The sequence below is a fragment of the Cnephaeus nilssonii genome, assembly GCF_951640355.1.
Source record: "Cnephaeus nilssonii genome assembly, chromosome: 8".
In the NCBI taxonomy this organism is placed as follows: Eukaryota; Metazoa; Chordata; class Mammalia; order Chiroptera; family Vespertilionidae; genus Cnephaeus; species Cnephaeus nilssonii.
In genome coordinates this window covers 26,283,954-26,306,000 of record NC_137079.1, presented here as the reverse complement: position 1 = coordinate 26,306,000, position 22,047 = coordinate 26,283,954, and the positions used below count along the sequence as shown (strand labels likewise).

Sequence of the window (22,047 nt, the reverse complement as noted above, 5' to 3'; positions counted from 1 at the left end):
GCAGTCCCCTCTCGCCCATCTGCGTGCGCAGCTCCTCCTGAGCGGTTGTGATGCTTGGCTAATTAGCATATTCCCTGTTTATATATATAGATAAATCATATATAGCCTTTTGAGTCTGGTTTCTTACATTTAACATAATGCATTTGAGATTCATTCATGTTGTGTGTATCAATATTTTGTTCCTTTTAATTGCTGAGTAGTATTCCATTGTATATCACCACATAGTTCGTTGCTTTCTCTATTGAAGGGTATTGTGTTGGTTTCAGCTTTTGGCAATCTAACCTAATAATAGACAAACATGCAAATTGACCGCACCTCCGCTACACCCACAGCCAATCAGAGCGAACAAGATGGCGGTTAATTTGCATATCCGGGCGCTGAGCGGCCTGGGTCCTGTAAACATCCTCCGGACCCAGGCCGCTCAGAGCCTGTAGGCCCGCGCTTAGGTCCTGAGCGGCAGGGGCCCCAGAACGCCCCCTGGCCACTGGGAGCCTTGGTGGGACAGGAACATTCCCACCCCCAAACACTTGCAGAGGTCTGGGGTCTGGGAAACATCCTCCAGACCCAAGCCGCTCAGAGCCTGTAGGCCCGCGCTTAGGTCCTGAGCAGCAGGGGCCCAGAATGCCCCCTGGCCACTTGGAGCCTAAGGGTGCAGGCGCCAAGGGGCTGGGTCCCGCAAACATCCTCAGGACCCAGGCCAGTCCGAGCCTGTAGGCCCCTTGCTTAGGTCCTGAGTGGCAGGGGTCCCAGAACGCCCCCTGGCCACTTTGAGCCTATAGGTGCAGGCGCCAAGGGGCTGGGGGCGGGGCGGGGCGGGAACATCCCGTGTCACCATAGTGCCCCCAGCCTCTTGGGAATGCTCCAGCACCAAGAGGCAGTTTGGGTCCACGCCCCCAGCCTGGCGCACATGATGGGGGGCTGGCTGCCGGCCTCTGGGGTGTGTGGAGACCCCCGGCGGCCACCGCTGCGTGCGGCCCAGGGGTCCCTGCATGCCCCCCAGCCTGGTGCCCATGGTCAGGGCTCATACAGGAGGCAACCAATCAAAGTGTCCCTCTCACATTGATGTTTCTCTCTGTCTCTCCCTCTCTCTTCCACACTCTAAAAATCAATGGGAACATACCCTCAGGTGAGGATTAAAAAAAAAATGCATATCCTATGAAAGACACATCTTGAAAATGCCTAAAGAAAGTTGTAATTTTTTCTTGGTGAAGGGACTGGAGTCCGTGTTGATGAAAACACCTTGGTGGCTGTGGTGACTGGCAGTGGCTGCAGCAGCAGGGTGATGGGGCTGGTGCCTTCCCCTGATCAGCCCGGTTGCCTCCCACAAAGGAGCGTGGGGAGCGGGCCTAAGCCATCAGTAGGACATCCCCTGAGGGCACCCAGTATGTGAGAGGGGGCAGGTTGGGCTGAGGGACCCCCAACCCCAGTGCACGAATTTCGTGCACCGGGCCCCTAGTTATGAATAAGGCTGCTATAAACATTTATATGCAGGGATTTATGTGAACATAGATATCTTAGTTTTCTGTGTAGCACATTGCCAAACTGGGTACCTTAAAAACAACATAAATTGATTCTCTTACCTGTCTGGAGGTCAGAGGTCTGAAATCAGTATCAACGGCCAAAATCAAGGTGTTGGCAGGGGCACACCCCCTTTACAGCCTTTTATAGCTTCTGGTGGTTCCTGGCATTTCCTGGCTTGTTGCTGTATCACTCCAATATCTGTTTCCTTATTTACATCATGCCTTCTCTGTGTGTATTTCAGATTCTCCTGTCTCTCTCTCATAAGAATACTTGTGATAGTATTTAGTGCACAGCTGGTAATCCAGGATAATCTCTAACCTCAAAATCCTTAATTTATCACATCTGCAAAGACCCTTTTCCAAATAAGTTAACATTTATGGTTTCCAAGGATTAGGACCCTATATCTTTAGAGCCATTATTCAGACTACTACAATAGGTTTTCATTTCACTTGGGTAAACACCTAGGAGGGGGATTACTGGGTTGTATGATAAGTGTATGTTTAACTTTATGAGAAATTACCAAACTGTTTGCATAGTGGCTGTTATGTTTTGCATTCTTACCAGCAGTACACGAGAGTTTCATTTGCTCTGCATCCTTACTAGCATTTGGAATTGTCATTTAAAAAAGTTATTCTAATAGGTATATATTGGTATTTAATTGTGAATTAATTGGTATTTCCTTAATGATTAGTTATGTTGAACACCTTTTCATATGCTTATTATAACTTCTTTGGTGAAGTGTCTGTTCATTTTTTCCATTTTTTAAATTGGGTTATTTTCTCCTTTGCATTTGTTCTTTTTTTTTCCACACCTGTTCTCCTCAAAGTTAGTTCTAGACCTTAATTTTTTACATTTCCTTGTTGCAAACTTGTTTCCTTTTTGAGTTTCTAGAACTAAATAAATTAGTTCTTTTCTGGCTCCTAATAAATTTACTCAGTAACGGAAATATAATATAAATTAGCATGTAGTGGGTATATTAAGTCTGGGTTTGTAAGTGACTGAAACACTTGAGTAAAAAGAGTGTTTTATTAGTGGCTCTGATCAAACTTCAAGGAAGGGTACAGTTGGAGTTGGCTTTAGGGACAGCTGATCCAAGGATTATATTATTGCTTGGTTTCTCTATTTTCATCTCTGCTTCTTTCAGTTGTTAACACTGTCTCCTGTCTCAGACAGGTTTTCTTCAGATGGTTTGGGATGTTTTAACATTCAGATCCTTCCATCCTTGTGACCTAGAAGAAAAAGGGATCTTTTCAAACTTTGTTCAGAAAACCTCTGGGATTTTCAGCCTGACTTACTTGAACATCTTAACTCAAATAATATTACTTGAACATCTTAACTCAAATAATGTGAACCAAACAAACTTGATTTCTCCTCCCTCTTTTCCCCCCATGCCTTCTCCTCTGTATGTGTTTTAAATTTCTTCATATCAGTAAATCCACCACTCATCATAGTCAGAAAACCAGGAGTCCTTGATCCCTCCCTTGATTTCCTTTCAGGAATAGCCTTTTCTTTCATATCCAAACCATCAGTCTTGCTTACTGTTTTGTAACCACACTGCTCATCTTCTTTCCGTTTCTTTTTAAAAATATGTTTTTATGATTTTAGAAAGAGAAAGGCAGAGAGAGAAACATTGATTGGCTGCCTCCTGCACGCCCCTACTGGGAATCGAGCCTGCAGCCCTGGCATGTGCCCTGACTGGGAATCGACCAGCGACCTCTACAGTGCCTGGGACGATGTTCAACCAACTGAGTCACACCAGCAAGGAACTCTTCTTGGTTTCTTAATACACCAAGCTCTTTCTCGAGATCTTTGCACAGCTGTTCCTTCTGCTTGCAGTGATTTACCCCTCTAGGGGTAAAGCTTCTTTTTCATTAGATCTCTGCTTAAATGTCACTGCCTCAGAGAGGTTCTCTTTCTAAAGCATGAAGCTCTTCCTTCATTCCTATCTTTTTCCAAGCTCCTTATTTGCTTCCCAGTACAACTTCTTACAGTTGTGAGTCATTTTACCCATCTCTTTATTTGGGTTTGTCTTTTTTACCACTAGACTATATACATTGCTTGAATTTAGGGACATTATCTTGTTTAACTTTGTATTTCCAGTTCTAGTACAGTCTGGGGCATTGTTAGTCATGTAAAGGTTTTTGAAAGAATGAGTCAGAATGCATTTTTACAATTGGCCTATCCTGGGTATAGTGTCCTTGTGAGATGGTAGTTGGTGGATAGAAACATAATAGCCACTGCAATAGGCTCCAAGTGAACCTATATTAAGATACCACACTTAATGCTTTTTTTAGAATTTTGAAGATAATAGTAATTAAGTCTGGTACTAATCATTATATTTATTAATATTTTTATTTGAATAGAAATCTCTAAGGATATCTGTAGGCATAGGTCTAAACTAAATTTAAAAAAATTTTTTAAAACAATAACCACTAGCCCTGGCCGGTCTGGCTCAGTTCGATGAGCATTGTCCCATGCACCAAAAGGTTACCGGTTCGATTTCTGGTTGGGGTTACATGCCTGGGTTGTGGGCTCAATCCCCAGTAGGGGGCATGCAGGAGGCAGTCAATCAATGTTTCTCTGGCACATCTATGTTTCTCTTTCAAAAACATTTGAAAAAGCAATAGCCACTAGAGTCTGATTAGCCTTCTTTTCTCTAGCTACTTAGTGCAGTGAACTGAATGACATGTTATGGGCCAACCAGATGTTTTAAAGCATCAGTAATAGTATTCATTTTCATGTTTCTCTGTTATGCCTAGCCTCAGGGGGCTCCTGTTTAAGGTTCTTATATTGTCCCTTTCTAAAACTTTACTTTTGACTGTTCACATATTTGCTGCTCTCTTAACTTGCTGTGAGAGATTCAAGACAGAGGGGTCTGGAGTCAAGAATGTTTGGACATGTGGTAGAGCATAGAGTTGATAATCCTGGCTGAGACTGACTGCTGAGTTAGTGAAGGTTAGGGTGAGCATATAATTTATCATTCAAACAAGGTGATTTTTGAGAGTGCCAGGAAAATGGGTTTAAATCTGGAATATCTCATAAATTGCAGTACTGGGGGGATGTAGATTATAATCAGTTGTTATAGGATGGGGTGCTCTGAGCCTGAGGGCTTTGAATTGGAAAGAGAGTTACCTAAAAGTGGTAGGAAGAAGCCAGGTAGAGCTCTGGGTTGTGTGTGTTTGTGTGTGGACTGAACATAAACAGTGAGCCAAGAGTTTTGTAGATCTGTCCTAATTAGTAAACACTAGAGGCCCGATGCACGAAATTTGTGCATGGGTAGGTTCCCTAGGCCTGGCTGGCAATCAGGGCTGATCTTGGCCAGCCTGGCTCCACCTGCTCGGGGGGGGGGGGGGGGCGGATGACTGGGGGCCAGTGCCGGCCCACTCACCAGCCGGCCCCGCCCCCTGCCTCCACCGCCAGTTGCCTCCCTCTGCAGGGTAACTGGCGGGGTGATTGGGGGGGGGCCCTCGCTGGCACCCAGCATGGCTGGCCTGGGGCCTGTGGGCCTGTGGGCTGGGGGCAGCTACTGCGTTGAGCATCTGCCCTCTGGTGGTCAGTGTGTGTCATAGCCTTCAGTCGATTTGCATACAGGCAGTCCTCAGGTTACATGTTGTTTTGTGGTTACGCCATCTCCCATTTACAGTAAAAAAGTTTTGTCATTTTGACGTATGTACATACGTGCTTTATGTTTTTTATTTACCACAAGTAAAGGTCAGGAATTGTTATCTTTTATATTTTTTTACTGCTTCACTTCATTACTGCTGTATATGTGCTCCATGTGAGTGACGTAGTTGCTTATGTAGATGGGTTCCGACTTACGGCGAAAATCGTGTTATGTTGCACTGTAGGAACGGATCTCCAACGTAACCCGAGGACCTACTGTATTAGGCTTTTATTATCCTATATAATAAAGAGCTAATATGCAAATGGTCATCATGCCCTCACGCCGTCATGTTGTAACGGCTCATACACTCAACACTGGGGAGAGAGAAATGGGGACCAGCTAGGCACAAATGAGCTCGCAAGAGAGGAATGGGAACCAGCCAGGCACAAATGAGCTCACGAGAGAGGAATGGGGTCCAGCCAGGCTACAGCCCCAGAGAGGGACAAGCCGCCTGCCCCATGGTCCTGGGCACCTGCGGTTGCGGCCTGAGCGAAGCCACCTGTCCACTGTCCCCTGCAGCTGCGGCCGGCCTGGGCAAAGCTGGCCTGGGTCCTGGGTGCCTGCAGCCAGCCAGAGGGAGGGAAGCCCAGGTGCCAGGTGCCTACGACCAGCTGGAAGAAAGAATCCTGGGTCCCGGGTGTATGGCGAGGCAGAGGTGGTTAGGGGTGATCAGGCCAGCAGGGGAGCAGTTAGGGGCAATCAGGCAGGCAGGCAGAGGTGGTTAGGGGCCATCAGGCAGGCAGGCAGGCAGGCAAGGGGTTAGGAGCCAGTGGTCCCGGATTGCAAGAGGCAGTCGGACATCTCCCTAGGTGTCCTGGATTGGAGAGGGTGCAGGCCGGGTTGAGGGACTCCCCCCATACCCCCCATACGAATTTCATGCTTTGGGCCTCCAGGATAGGATAATTGCCTAACAGATAAGTTTGAAATCCTAGAATCTGAACTTAATTCTCTTTTATTTTCCCAAAGAAAGCTACTACTGTGCTTTGCTATACTGTTCACTCAAAGAATACATGGGTTGTCTGATCTGCAAGCTTCTGGCCTACTTTCAATAAAAAGTTACTGAGAGCTTTTTGCACTGTTGAAGAATTTTCCCAGATAAGTTTACATTCTCTTGCCATTTTGTCCTATAGATAGTTGTAGTACACATTTGTGAGTAGTTTGGAAAGATGGGCTTTAAGATACTTTTTTAAGTGGCGTGAGGTGGAATGAGGAGCACACAGCAGGGAGTGGAAGGCAATTTAGAGGTGGGTGGTAGTAATAATAGCATTTGCTATAATTATTTTTATTATACATTATCATTTATAAAGCAAAGTTGAACTCAAGTTAGGGAGAGGGCAGAATTTTATTGTCAAGTATACACCATAGAATTTCATCTTCAGTTTTTAAATTCCAGCCAGGGAATTGTTAATAGCATTGTAATTGAGATTAATAGCTATGACAGTATGCAGTAAGACTGATTCTATAAAGATAAACTTATCACTCCAGTATTGGGTTTTTAATTTTTGTTAGGTAAATATGTACTTTTTAAAAAAAAAAATTAGACGTTTGTTCTTTTGACAAAGGATGCAACTAATATTGACTGTTTTGTGGAAAAATGTAAAAGACATTATTAAAAGCTTTGTGAAGAATGCAAAATACACACATATTAGTCATCTTAGGGCCACTTCATGTTATCTTTTCCATGAAGACACTTGTTATGCCTTTTTCTTTAAAAATTTTTTTTTGCTCCCTTGTTAGGTTATATGGACCTAGAATATACAGTATATAGTTGTTCAATGAGAATCATGGTTACTGTGACATTTCCTGAGATGATAGCATTAAAAATAATTTTCTAAAATTTTATTTTTATATAAAGCAATTTCTGTGTGTGTGTGTGTGTGTGTGTGTGTGTGTGTGTGTGAGAGAGAGAGAGAGAGAGAGAGAGAGAGAGAGAGAGAGAGAGAGAGAGAGACAGACATCGATTTGTTGTTCCACCTATTTATACATTCATTGGTTGATTCTTATATGTGCCCTCACCAGAGATAAAACCTGCAACCTTGGTGTATTGGGACAACACTCTAACCAACAGAGCTACCCGGCCAGAGCCACCTTTTTATGTTTTAATTCAGAGTACTTTATGGTTTCCATTTTATTTAATCACGTCAGACATGTCTAGTTACTGTTACCTCCCCTGTTGTAGAGGAAGAAAGAGAACCAGTAACTAGCTGTATTTTCAGCAGCCAACCCTGAGAGAATTATACTAAAGATGAAAGATGTGAGGCACTTGGTAAAACAGCTAGCCTTGCAAAGGGTGCTGCACATAATACGCTGTAGAGTTTATATTAAAAATTGTTTTTCAAGGTAAAAAATTGCTATATAGACATTGCTATATTCACTTTTTACTTTGCTTTATTCTATAACTTTAAAACTATTCATTAGTTTTTAAATTTCTTCCCTCCATACAGACTTTCTAGAATTATACCAATAGAGTTGCTGTTAACCACATGCAGCTATTTAAATTAAAATTAAAAATATTTAATGGTAGCCATATTTCAAGTACCCAGTAGCATCAGTGGTAACTGTATTAGCACAGATGCAGAAAATTTTCATTATCACAGAAAGTTCTATTAAACAGCATTGTTTTTAAGAACAGTATTAGAGAAAATATCACTTGAGAACAGGTTTTGTTTTTGTTATTTGGCTTTGGGGTTTTTGAAGTTAGAAATGTTAACTTTAATTTATCCTAATGAGAGGAGTTTTGTGATTTACTCCTATTGATCAACCTTGTCGTGTTCACACTTAGCCTAATCTTTTATTAAGTCTCGCTGGCTATATATAATTCAGTCATACTAGGCCAAGGGATATTTTGGGCTAAGTAATAAAAAATTTGCAAATGTGTGTTTTATGTTGTTAATGCTTAATATCTTTTAAGCTTTAATGCTTAATATCTTTTTTCCTTATCCATAGAATGAGGATAATGATTACATGGAATTTGAATTAATTGGGGTTATGAAGTTAAAAAATTCAAATCCTAGTGAACCTCCTAGTCCCAGCAGAAATCTTTGCTGTTTTGAAGATGTTTCAACTTCAGCTCTCCTTTATTTTCTAAGCCCTTAAAGTTTAGTGTCTCATTAAACATAGTTTACACACTTGTTGAGTAACTACTCTGGACTAGTCACTGTCTTACATTATTTATTTATTCATTTATGATTACCCATTATGATGACCTGTAACTAAATTGTGAGCTCCTTGAAAGTAGGAAATCCTGTTTTGTATTGAAAATACCTATAATTTTAGAAATTAAGAACAGAAAGAGACTTTGAGATACTCATGTCAAATATTTTTATTTTACAAATGAAGAACCATGACAGATGAAGTTACTTGCCCACACTTGGAGAACCAGGACTAGAGAACTTGGATATCCTTTTATCAAGCTATCTCCTTACCTGATTAATTGTTAAATTTAATCTGAAGGAAGTCCTAAGCACTACTTTTGTTGAAGCTACTCTATTTTGTATGTATAAACTGTGTCAGTGTAGAGCAAAGTTATTTATAACTCTGATATTTCCTGTTTGTTTCTTATGACACATTCTTAGGGTCAGAGCATATGCAGTTTTTGGAGATATAGCATTTTTACCTTGAGAAAGCTTTTTGGTTTTAGATTGGAATAGGGTGACTGGTTTCTCAGGTTAAACAATTGCTCAGTTATTTTTATGTGTTACCTTTGGTAGTAATAACTTATGTAATGAATTATGGGGTTAGAGTGTCCATTTATAGAATCTAATGGTCCTGTTTTTATGAGCTGTTTTTAACCTCTACTTTAATGTTCTCGTTACAGTTTTAGTTTCAGTATTACTATTGTGTACAAACAGACACTTACAGGAGTGCTAAGAATAGTAAACATTCCTATGTATAAACAAGATGACACTGAATTGTTTCTTAAAGTTCCTTTTTATTCCCTATAGTTATTGGCCAAGTGTACATTAGGTATTTACCGGTATAAAGTGATTGTTATTTGATAGGATACTTTTGCTTCTCAGAAATAATACTGGTTTATTTCTGTGGTAGCATATGCTTGTAGTTGGCATGGACTAGACCCGCTCAGGCTTTTTTGCGGAATAATAGTTGTTTTCCCACGAGATTAGGATACAATCCCTCCTTTTCTCCCCCTTGCCCAAGAATTGAAATAGATTTCAGAAGGGAATCTTGGCTTGTGAATCAAGACTTTAATTATAGGCTTTCTTCTTTCCAAAAGCACTTCCCTTTTTTGCAGTTGTTCTTATGTGTGCGTGTGTTCATTCACGTGAGTGTGCAGGTGTGTGATTGCTTGCAGCATTTGGATCTGTGCAGCACATTGGCTTCTAGACATCCTTTGTATGGTAACAGCATTAGCAGAGGGGCTGGCAGCCTCTAAAATAGTTTTTCTCCTCTTCCCCCTCCTCTCAATCTCGTTCTCTCCCCAGATCTGGTGACATTATATAGATAAATGTGCAGCTAGGAAAACATCAGAAGGAATTGAATGCCTGCCAAAAATTTACAGCATGAAACCAAGCTGGCTGCTTCAGCCTAGCTTTCCTGATCTCTCATTGTGTGTGTGCAGTCTGCACTTGTCAGGGCTTTCCTTCTTGAGTATTACATCACTATGTTCTCCGCCCTCATTACACTATCTTTTCTTTTGAAAAGCTACTGTCCTCAGGCTTTAAACTTGTTAAACACTTAAGGCATTATTTATGCTGTTATGGAGGTAATATTGAAGATGAAATATATTTAAGTCTGAAAGAATTTTTTTTTAATCCTCACCTGAGGATATGATTTTCATTGATTAGAGAGAGAGAGAGAGAGAGAGAGAGAGAGAGAGAGAGAGAAACATCAATGTGAGAAACAGTGATTGGTTGCCTCTCACAAGGGCCCTGACTAACTGGGGATCAAACCAGAAACCTGGGTATGTGCCCTGCCTGGGAATCGAACCTGAGACCCTTTGCTACATGGATGATGCTCCAACCATTGTGCCACATCAACCAGGGCAAAAATTTTAATTTGATGTAATATCCACTGAAGGTGTATGTGCGTGCATGCATGTCCACATGGGTGTTCTGGGCAGTATTAGGTTAGTGTAGAGAAGCTAAGGTACTGGTAACTACCTGAAATTATTACATTGCTTTTTTAAAAAAATCTTTCTATTCTTCAGGAAGAGGGACAATTTCTCAGAGGACTTTAAAGACAGCTTAGAGAAGTACTGATTTTTAATTGTTGATCAGCATTGCAGATAGACATTTCTAGAATAGAATTATTTCCATGTGTTTTTTTAAAAATAATCCTTTTAGGCTTTTTATAGGTGTTAGCAGTCCAGTGCACAGGACTTGGTAATATATGGTTCATTAAGCTCTGTTGTGGCTGGCCTTTGACATTTTTATTAACCCAGTAGAATTGGAAGATCATGTGATGTTGGAGTAGGAGAATTTATCTTGGTGACTTTAGGATGCTGATTCCATTGTAGGTATAATTTTGCAAAGCTAAGAATCCAGGAAAGAATTGCTAGAGAAGGGATTAAATAAAAGATTTTATATGAAAGTACCTACCTTGATCCTGAAAGAAAACAAACCAATGGCAACAGCAGCAATTGAGCAGAGTTTTTAGCATAGAAATCCAAATACAACTCCCTGAAGCCAGTGTGAACAAAATTGAGATCAACTGTGTAAAACATTGTATGTTCCATAAGAAGGCTTTCAATCAAATAAAGTATGTGTAAATTGCAGAAAATTTTTTTTATCTATAGTTTGTATCATTGAGTGATTAAGTTGAAGCTGTTTTGAGTATTGGACTTAAAGTCAGAATATCTATCTGACTTTGAATAACTTTAATCACTTTGTTAGTCATATATAGCCTTTGACAAGGATTTTTATCTTTAGTAAAATGAATACATAGTGGTTTTTATTTATATTTATTTATTATATTTATTTTTTTGTTAATCCTCACCCAAGGATAGTTTTCCCATTGATGTTTTAGAGAGAGTGAAGGGGAGAGAGGGAGGGAGGGAGGGGGAAGACAGAAAGAGAGAGAGAGAGGAACATTGATGTGAGGCATCCTGACTGGGGATTGAACCTGCAATCCAGGCACTTACCCTTGATTGGGATTCCAACCCCAGATCCTTCAGTGGGTGGGTCGACACTTTAACCACTGAGCAACATCAACTAGAGCTATAATGTTTTTATAAAGATTCCTTTCAGTTCCGAACATCATACCTTCTATTAGATACGTGTTAGTTATTATTTTGGTAGGTCTTGAGGAAAATGATGCTGTTTGCCACTTTGTTCAAGTGTTACTTTAGACCATGGGCAGAATAATGCCCACAATTGCAATCTCTTCAAAAAGTAATCAACATGAAAGTCTTGTTGAATATCTTGCTCCTTCAAAACCATCACTTTATATACAAAGTGGGGCCAGAGTAGGTTTACAGTTGTTCATATGGAAAATAAAACACTAATTAATAAATAATATAAGAATAAACTTTCCTATACTCACAACTGTAAACCTACTTTGGCCCCACTCGGTATTTTTAGCATAGAAAATATTCTTTTTCTAATGCTCTGGTACTCAAGTACCACTAAATAATTGTTTTAAGTGGGTAATGTGCAGTGTGATAAATATGTGTGTACAAAACAATGGTATAAATCTAAATGCAATAATGTAAATATCATATATAGAAAATCTATTAGTCTACAGAACATTTTAATCACCTTGCTTTTTATTTTGGATGTTAAAACAAAAACTTACCCTGACTTGAACAGTGACATTTGGCCCAGCCGGTGTGGCTCAGTGTTTGAGCATCAACCTATGATCCAGGAGGTCACTGTTTTATTCCTGGTCAGGGCATATGCCCAGGTATGGTCTTGATCCCCAGTGTGGGGCATGCAGGAGGTAGCCGATCAGTGATTTTCTCTCATCATTGATGTTTCTCTCTCCTTCTGCCCTCCTCTTTGAAATCAATAAAAATATTTTTTTTAAAAAGAAAAGTGACAGTTGGTCACTTAACCAAAATAAGCTTTGAAGGATAGTTTTGAAAAAGGATATAGGAAATAGCATTTATAGGTGCCTCTTTTGAGTTACTGTCCCATAACTTTATCCCATCATATCTTCACGAGAACTTGAAAAGTAGTTATGTTGTACTGTTTCACATCAAAAAGGTTCAGTAATTTGGCCAAAGTGATGCTGTAAGTGGCAGAATCCAGTCTCTTTCTTAGAGACAGGGATACAAAGGACTCTTTGAGGGATGAGGTAAAATAACTTAGGGAAAGAGCATGAAGTATGATCTCTGAAGACAAGTGAGTAGATAGGGAGTAGAGGAAGATGGTGTGAGAAAAGCAGTTTGGTATATGGTGGAGGGAATTGAAGAATAGCCTATAGGAGTTGACAGTTTGTATATGTTGTGTAAGTTTTGAGCCAGACAAGTAACTGGATAAGAGAACATAGTATTTTAGGGATATTAACCTTTTGCACTCGGATGTCGAGTGTGACTCGACACAGTTAGCATTAGAATAAAGGAATCGAGAAAAAAGCAAGCGAGTGCAAAGGGTTAATCTGATAGGACTGTATAGAAAAAAAATCAAAGAATAGAGAAGATGGCATATGGTGATAGGGGAGAGCCATTTATATATATAAAAGCGTAATTTGCTAAGTGTGCGACTGATCAGTCGACCGCTTGACCAGTCGCTATGATGTGCACTGACCACCAGGGGGCAGATGCTTCAACCGGTAGGTTAGCTTGCTTCTGGGGTCCAGCCGATCGGGACTGGGCAAGACGGGCCGGACACGCCCTGGAGCCAACCTCCTGTGGTCCCTCCCTGGCCTCTAAAATATTTCTTGTAATTAATTTTTTTTTCAACGTGCATGAATTCGTGCACTGGGCCTCTAGTAAGTATATAAAAGAAAGGAAAGGACCACAAATGAAAGAAGAGACAGCAATAACTTGGCAGTATCATAATTAGGTGAATGAAGAAAATTTATATGTCACTGATAAACAGAAAGTGGAGCTTTCAAATAACTGATGAATATGTGAAAGAAAGTTAACTGCAGTCTTAGTATAGAATTTAAATTCAGCAAATGTGCATACTATCATTTTTATGTCACCTCTGATTAGTAAATAGAAAATTGTTATAGTATCTTGACAGATGATTGCTTTCTCATCTAAATTTATAGTAATCTATAGGCATAGTAAAAATGTAAATTGAAATTGATCATTACTGATCTAATTATACCATTAACTTACTTTCACCAATAATCTTGTTATTGTATCTAATTGTAGAAGTCATTGAATGAACTCATCATAATAAAATTGAATTCAATTTAGTAATCCTATTAAGGCTTTGTAATGGCTAATGGGTTGTGTTGGAACTGATTAAAATTATACAAGGTTACCTTATTGTAGATTATAAATAATGGAAAATGAATTATTTTCCAGGCAATTCATGTTGTTTCATTATTATATATCTTATAATTTATATTTTTGAGGAAAAGATTACTCTAAAAATATATTTAATAGGTGCCATAGATTGCTTGATAGTATATGGAAGCCGAAGACTTTAAGGAGATTAAATCCTACCCAACTACACTTCCCCTGAAGATCATTGAACTTTGGAGGAGAGGCTTTAAGCCAGTTACTAATAAACCTGTTTGAAGCTAAGCATGATTTTGTTGTATATTAATTTCAACATATGTGCAAGACACATATGAAGTGAAATTAAGAGGTCTAGGGTGATTTCTGATTCTCTAGTGCTGTCTTTCTTGAAAAGATGAAGAACAATTGAATTCTAAACTGTTGGAAAGGATTTGAGAGGAGCATGAGTTCACTCAAAGCCATTGACCCTTTGCACTCGCTTGCTTTTTTCTCGATTCCTTTATTCTACTCGGGATTTAATTTTTTAAATACCCCAGATTTTACAAAGCGCGGCAGTAGAATAAAAAACTGGAGTTTCTTTTCGTACAAACTTATTTATTTGGATTTTTTTATATTTCAAATTATTGATACATTCAAAGAGTAATTTTAATCTATAATTTTTCATGGTGTGGTATTTTTTGAAATATTCACCCACATGAAGACCTGGTTTACATTCACATGTTTCGCAAATATAAATCGTCTCTCTTCTTCCTCCTTTGATTTTTCTGTTAGAACAAACAACACAATCTTTGTGTTTTTTGTTAGGGTGAGGTGTGATTATATGGAGCTTTCCATCTAAATGTTGCTCTAAGTTAGTGGATAATAATCTACCCCTGGAAGTTAGTGTACCATCTCTGAATTCTCCAACAAGATCATGTACTAGTTTCCTAATAAATTTCACATGCGTTATCGGTTTTTCATTTTTTCTTTTTTGGCATCAGTTGAGACGGCATTTACATTTTACTTGTCCTTTCATGCTAATGAAAACAAGAAAAGATACTGGAAAAATAGACAAAAATCCCCCTTCCCCCTGCAGTGAAACTACGTGTCGAGTGTGGCTCGACATACGAGCTGCTACCGATGCCAACCGTGTCGAGTCACACTCGACATCCGAGTGCAAAAGGTTAATAGTGAAAGAATGAAAAACTGGGTAAAACTGAGAGCTTGCCTGACTTGAAGAGAACAGTGTATTTTGTTAGCTTTCTCAACAAAGTATTAGTTTCCTAAAGTGAACTCTATGTGTCAATTTGTTTCCCTTATAATATTAGAAATAACCTAATTGTGCAAATATTCTCTCAAAAGGCTTACTTTTGAGTTTTTGGGTAAGTGGATAATGGGAATAGTATTTGTTTTCTAATTATTTTGTGTAAATTTTTTTCATATATACTGACATTTATAAGTGCTTTGAAAATGTGAGTACTTATTTTTAATTTTTGTTTTATTACAGTGCTTATCAAACAGTAATATTTGCCAGACTTCTTATGCTTTGGATAGTATTTTGAAAATCTAGCAATAATTGTTTTCCCCGTGTTCAGTCACTGAGCACCATTTTGGTTTCCTTCACTATGCCATGACTAAGAATACTTCAGTTTTCCACTTTACTAAGCTAAGACTTACCTTTTATACTTTTGTTATTCTATATAATAAAGCCATTCTTTTAGCTTTTTCATTTGTATTACTAGTGGCCCGGTGCACGAAATTCGTGCACTTTGCGGGGGTCCCTCAGCTTGGCCTGCGCCCTCTCACAGTCCGGGAGCTCTGGGGGTATGTCCGACTGACGGCTTAGTGGGCCTAAGCCGTCAGTCAGACATCCTTAGCATTGCCACGGAGGCGGAAGAGGCTCCCACCACTCCACTGTGCTCGCCAGCTGTGAGCCTGGCTTCTGGCTGGGCGGCGCTCCCCCTGTGGGAGCAGACTGACCACCAGGGGGCAGCTCCTGCATTGAGTGTCTGCCCCTGGTGGTCAGTGCGCATCATAGTGACCGGTCATTCTACCATTCGGTCATTTGCATATTAGCCTTCTATTATGTAGGATACGCTGTAGATGAGGCCCCCTAGAACCATAAGAAATGCAAAAAATTCACTGTTAACTCATTCTCGAATTGCCCCCCTGTGGGGCGTGTGCTGTACCTTGGAAATCGCTGGGCTTGACATTTTTCCTCTCTGAGCTCCATTTCTGAATACATATGCATATATCATGGGAATTGTAATCTCTTCTCTGCCTACCTCACTTGGTTGTCATAAGGAGGTTCTGAGCTAATAAACTTAGAAATGTTTCATCAAGTAAGTGATGTCTAAATGGGAAGGGATTTTTATTTTTAAGCTCACGGTTACCCTCGCCGGTAGCAGCTGCTGATTAGGGGAGGAGGGCTTGATTGTTTCCTGGGACTGTAGCTATGGAAGCTTTGCAGAGGGTTCTGCAGGCCTTGGAGGGGCGGGCTCTGGCCAGCAGCCCTGTAGCGGTGGTGGTCCCTGGAGGCGCTGGCGTGGGGCAGGGTGTTAAGGGGTGCTAGGGGGTGGCCCGGCTGAAGGGGGAGTAACTGTCAAACCTTCCCGCTTGGCGCTATTCTTTAAATTGTACGTGGCTGTTTTGCAGCTGTACCTGCTCAGGGCGGGGCTCCAATCTCCTGGATCAGGGTGGGGGCTGGGCCTGGGTGGAGCCAGGCGGGTTAGGAGGGTGGGTTTAGCTGCGCCCCCAGCGAGGTTCACGTTTCCACTGCAGAGATGGTGCTGCTGCTGTCGGGGCGGGGGGGGGGGGGGAGGGTCTGACCCTGGGGGGCCGCTCAGGCCTGCCTCCACCCGGGTCTGGAGTTGTAGGGAGGAGAGGCGTGCCCAGCCCCAGCAGAGGGGGCCTGGCAGTGGCGGGCCGCGGGCCCTGGGTGCCTCGGGGGTGCTGACGGGTGGTCGCTGGCATGCTATTGTTGTGGGCGCCCCTGGTGGGGGTGGCTGGGGAAGAGATCGGGAGTCGGAGGTGCGGGCTGCAGCTAACCCCAAGGCTGGGTCTTCTCCCCATCCAGTCAGCCTCCCCGTCTCACTGTGGGTCCGGGGGCTGGGGTAGGGTGTCCGTGCAGGGGGATTGGAAGAGCTCCCCGTGGTCGCTTCCTCTTCCTTCTTTGCAGTCCAGGCTCCTGTCAGGCACTCTCCTCAGACCCCCGGGAACTTGGCTCCGGCCGCCCGCCCCTGCTGTGTGCACAACCTCCTGCTGGTCCATCAGTATGCAAATTGGTCATTACTGGGACACTGTAACGGACAATTAGCATATTACCTCTTTATATGTATAGATATTTTACAGTATGAATATGGCACAATTTATGTGTGCTGCCATTGCTAGCTATTTGGCTAAGTTTAAGTAAATTTTGTTATGAATAATGCTGCTCTGATCATTTTTGTGCATGTTTTATTGTTTACTAGAGGCCCGGAGCATGGAGGGGCGGGGGGGGGGGTGTCCCTCAGCCCAGCCTGCACCCTCTCTAATCTGGGACCCCTCGAGGGATGTCTGACTGCCCGTTTAGGTCCGATCCCTCTCACAATCCAGGACTGCTGGCTCCCAACTGCTCGCTTGCCTGCCTGATTGCCCCTAACCTCTTCTGCCTGCCAGCCTGATCACTCCATAACCACTCCCCTGCCAGCCTGATTGACGCCTAACTGCTCCCCTGCCGGCCCGATTGCCCCTAATTGCCCTCCCTTGCCAGCCTGGTCGCCCCTAACTGCCCTCCCCTGCAGGCCTGATCCTCCCCAACTGCCCTCTCCTGCAGGCCTGGTCCTCCCCAACTGCCCTCCCCTGCAGGCCTGGTCCCCCCAACTGCCCTCCCCTGCAGGCCTGGTCCTTCCCAACTGCCCTCCCCTGCAGGCCTGGTCCCCTCCACAACTGCCCTCTCCTGCAGGCCTGGTTCCCCCCACTGCCCTCCCCTGCAGGCCTGGTCCCCCCCAACTACCCTCCCCTGCAGGCCTAGTCCCCTCCAACTGCCCTCCCTTTTAGGCCTGGTCCCTCCCAACTGCCCTCTCTTGCTGGCCTGATCGGCTACAACTGCCCTCCCCTGCCGGCCATCTTGTGTCCACACGGGGACAGCCATCTTTGACCACATGGGGATGGCCATCTTGTGTGTTGGAGTGATGGTCGATTTGCATATTACCTCTTTATTAGGTAGGATAGGATGTGTATTCACTTCATTTGGGTTGATAGGAGTGGAAGTGCTGGATCATATGGTATGTCTGTTTAATTCTAGTAGATAATGTCACATAGTTTTCAGAGTATTTTTTTCAATTTATATTCCAGTTAGCAATGTAGGAGAGTTCTTGTTCCACTTTCTTATTAGCACTTACTGTTGCCAGTCTTCACAATTTTAGCTATTCTTAAATATCTACTTCCTTGATGGCTAAAGAGGTTGAGCATCTTTTCTTGTATTTTATTGGCCAGTTATATATTATTCATGTATTTTCCGTTGTGAATTACCAGTTGAAGTCTTTTGCCTACTTTTCTATTGTTGTCTCTCTTTTTCTTGCTGATATGTAAGAGTTTTATAAATGTTCTGAATATGAGCCATTTGTTAAATATGTTATATCTTTCATTATGTGGCTTACCTTTTAACATCTTTAATGGTGTCTAAGTCTTCCATCTTTCTTACTGTGCTCCCCACCCCAAATCAATTAGCCATCAAATCCTGCCAGTTCTATCTTTTAAATATTGTTTATCTCTCTTCTCCATTCCTTTTGTCAATGCCTTGATACAAACTCTCGTTACTCATGGCCTGGATTATAGATCCTGTTCCTTCGAATCCATTTTCTTTTCTTTTTTTTTAAAGGTAATTGTGTTTATTACAAACAATTTTCTTTCTATTTTTAAAATATATTTTATTGATTTTTTACAGAGAGGAAGTGAGAGGGATAGAGAGTTAGAAACATCGATGAGAGAGAAACATCGATCAGCTGCCTCTTGCACACCCCCTACTGGGGATGTGCCCGCAACCAAGGTACATGCCCTTGACCGGAATCGAACCTGGGACCCTTGAGTCCACAGGCCGACGCTCTATCCACTGAGCCAAACCGGTTTCGGCTCGAATCCATTTTCAACTGCTTTATAGAGTGACTTTTTTAAATTTATGTCTTTGTCATACTATTTCTCTGCTTAAATCTTCTCATGGTACTTAGAGGTTATAGTAGAAAGATCAAACCTCATGAACTTGCTTCTGCCTTCTCTCTACGCCTTCTTTAGCATTTACTTCAATTTTCTACTCTTGGATGAAGTCTTCTTAGCTGAGGAGTACTATTAGTTTGTTTGTAATACCTTCAACTGAAAGTATTACCATCTTTTTAGTTAAGTTAGTCATGTTTAATTCTTTTTTTTTCTTTTCTGTCACTTCCACGGTAGTTGATTTCTAATACTTAATGTTATATGTTATCACTCTTCTTCTACATCACATGCCTTTTAAGGAACTGATACTGTGATTTCTTGCACTTAATTCAGTTGAATTATTCAATCTTAGGTGAAGGATTTGCTTTGTTTAATCCATTCTGTGTCATTTAGTTCCTAAATGACCAAATGATAGGGATATGATACTTTTGGACCAAAGTTGTCACTACAAGGACCAATTTGTAAAAACTCCCATCTACTTAGTTAGAAATTTAGGAGAGTGATTTAGTCATCCTGAAGTTACATGTAACTCTTTCTTGTAGGGATTTATTTATTTATTCATTCATTAAATACATTTTTATTGATTTCAGAGAAGAAGGGGGAGAGATATAGAAACATCAATGATAGGAGATAATCACTGGTTGTCTGCCTCCTGCACGCCCAACAACCTGGGCATGTATCTTGGCCAGGAATCAAACTGTGATGACCTGATTCATAGGTCGATGGTCAACCACTGAGCCACACCGGCCGGGCTTTTATAGGAATTTAAAAGTATAATTTCAATGTGTTTAAATTAATGCTAAGAAAAAGTACTATTGCCTGAATGATTGTGTTTTTCTTTACAGCCGGTTGCTGAACCAATTCCCATCTGTAGTTTCTGTCTTGGTACAAAAGAACAAAACCGAGAAAAGAAGCCAGAAGAACTTATCTCCTGTGCTGACTGTGGCAACAGTGGTATGTGGATCCCTTCTATCCCTCCCTCCCTCCCTCCCTCCCTCCCTTCTTCCTTCCTTTCTTCCTTCCTTCCTAATAATAGTTTATTGATTTTTAGAGTTTTCAAAGAATAGTTTATTGATTTTTAGAGAGAGAGGGAGGGAGGGAGAGAGGGAGAGAGAGAAACATTGATCAGCTGCCTCCTGCATGCCCCCTTTGGGGGATCGAGTCCACAACCTGGGCATATGCCCTGACTGGGAATTGAACTGGCAACCTTTCGGTGCGTGGGATGACGCCCAACCAACTGAGCCACATCTGGTGGGGTCCCTCTGTTTTTTTCTAATATATGCTACCAGAGATATTCTTGGTCTACATTTTAAGAACTTACAAGGCTAGCCCTGGCGAGATTGCTCAGTTAATTAGAGCATTGTTTCGATACTCCAAGGTTGTGGTTTCGAAATGATCCCCAGACAGGGCACATACACGAATCAATGAATGAATGAATAAATAAGTGGAACAACAAATAGATGTCTGTCTGTCTCTCTAAAAAAAATCAGTTATAAAGAACATAATCATCAACAAATCAACCACCTACAAATGCTGGCGAGGTTGTGGAGAAAAGGGACACTGCTGGTGGGAATGCAGACTGGTGCAGCCACTGTGGAAAACAGTATGGTATTTCCTCAGTAAATTAAAAATGGAACTCCCATTTGACCCAGTCATCACACTTCTAGGAATATATTGTAAGAAACCTAAAACACTCATCAGAAAGAACATATGCACCCCTATATTCATAGCAGTGCAATTTATTATACTAAGACTTGGAAACAGCCTAAGTGCCCATCAGCAGATGAGTGGATTAAAAAACTATGGTACATTTATACAATGGAATACTACGCGGCAATAAAAAAGAAAGAGCTCTTACCATTTGCAACAGCATGGATGGACCTGGAGAGTATTATGCTGAGCAAAATAAGCCAGTCTGAGAAAGATAAGTATCATATGATCTCACTCATGTGGAATCTAATGAACCAGATAAACTGATGATCAAAAATAGACCTAGAGCTATAGAAGCATGAACAGACTGTTGAACCTCAGAGGGAAGGCAGGGGAGGGTGGGTGGGAAGAGATCCACCAATAAGCTTGAATGCATATGTGCATAACCCATGGACACAGACAGTGGGGTGGTGAGGGCCTGACGGTGGGGGGGGGGGAGACAGAGGGGGGAGCGGGCTGGAAGAGGTTAATGGGGGGAAAAAGGAGGACCTATATAATACTTTTAACAATAAAGATTTAAGTAAAATAAAAGAACTTAAGGCTGTACAGGAAGACCTTATAAATCAGCTTTATCTTTGATCATCGGCTTACTTTTCAATGTTTTATATTTATTTCACAAGTCAGAAAAACACTAGATACGTAAAGTGGAACGGAATTTAATGGTGCAATCAGGTATTTGTGAAATTGTTGGAAGGACTGAAGAGGCAAGCTCTAGGCTGGGCTTTAAGGGCTGATTCCTGGGACATTGCAGAACTAACCTACCAAGGGAATCACTATATCTACCTTAATTTGAAAGAGGTGGAAGCCCTAGCCGGTTTGGCTCAGTGGATAGAATGTCGGCGTGGAGACTGAAGGGTCCCAGGTTTGATTTCGGTCAAGGGCAGTTACCTCTGTTGCAGGTTCTATCCCTGGCCATGGTTGGGATGCGTGCGGGAGGCAAACAATCAATGTTTCTCCTTCACATCGCTGTTTCTCTCTCTATGTGTCTCCTCCTCCTTTCCACTTTCTAAAAATCAATGGGAAAATATACTTGGGCAAGGATTAACCAAAAAAAGAAGACAAAGAAGGAAAAGAAGAAGAAAGAGGTGGAAGTGGGAGGCTGCTGTGGAACTATTGACTTCTGTAGTTTGATACTCAAATGCTGAATTTGGCCATCATCACAACTGCTTCTGTGTAGCTATAAAGGCAAAGAGTAGATAGATACAATGGCATTTCTATGACTTTGCTTATTAAAAAAAAACAGTATAAGGAGGAAGATGGTCTTTGCTTCATTTCTGCATTTCAGAAGTCACTCAAACACATTCAGTTAGTAGAACTTTGCTCATATCTGAAGCCTAGCTGCATAAAGTCCGAGTGACAGCGTGTATGAACAGGCAGTTTATATGAGAGAAAGTTAATAGTTGAGCATATAAAAAAATGTTTTACCCAAATAATAAGAATGCACACCAAAGCAGCAGTGAAGTGTCAATTCATAGCTGTTATAATAATGAAACTTGAAAGATTAGAGAGCCCAGACCTAGAGCTGATGAAATTGTGGTAAAACGTTTGTACTTGCTGGTGGCACTGGACATATCATAGGGTTTAGAACATGTTTTGGCAGTACATTTCT

At 41.5% G+C, this 22,047-nt stretch overlaps 1 protein-coding gene across 1 annotated transcript in view; it reads left to right on the top strand.

Annotated features, from left to right (window-relative positions):
• Positions 1-22,047, top strand: part of KAT6A (lysine acetyltransferase 6A) — a 110,735-nt gene that overhangs the window by 39,689 nt on the left and 48,999 nt on the right. The window contains 1 exon segment of the mRNA XM_079779384.1: positions 19,574-19,682. Coding sequence (XP_079635510.1) covers positions 19,574-19,682 — 109 coding nt within the window.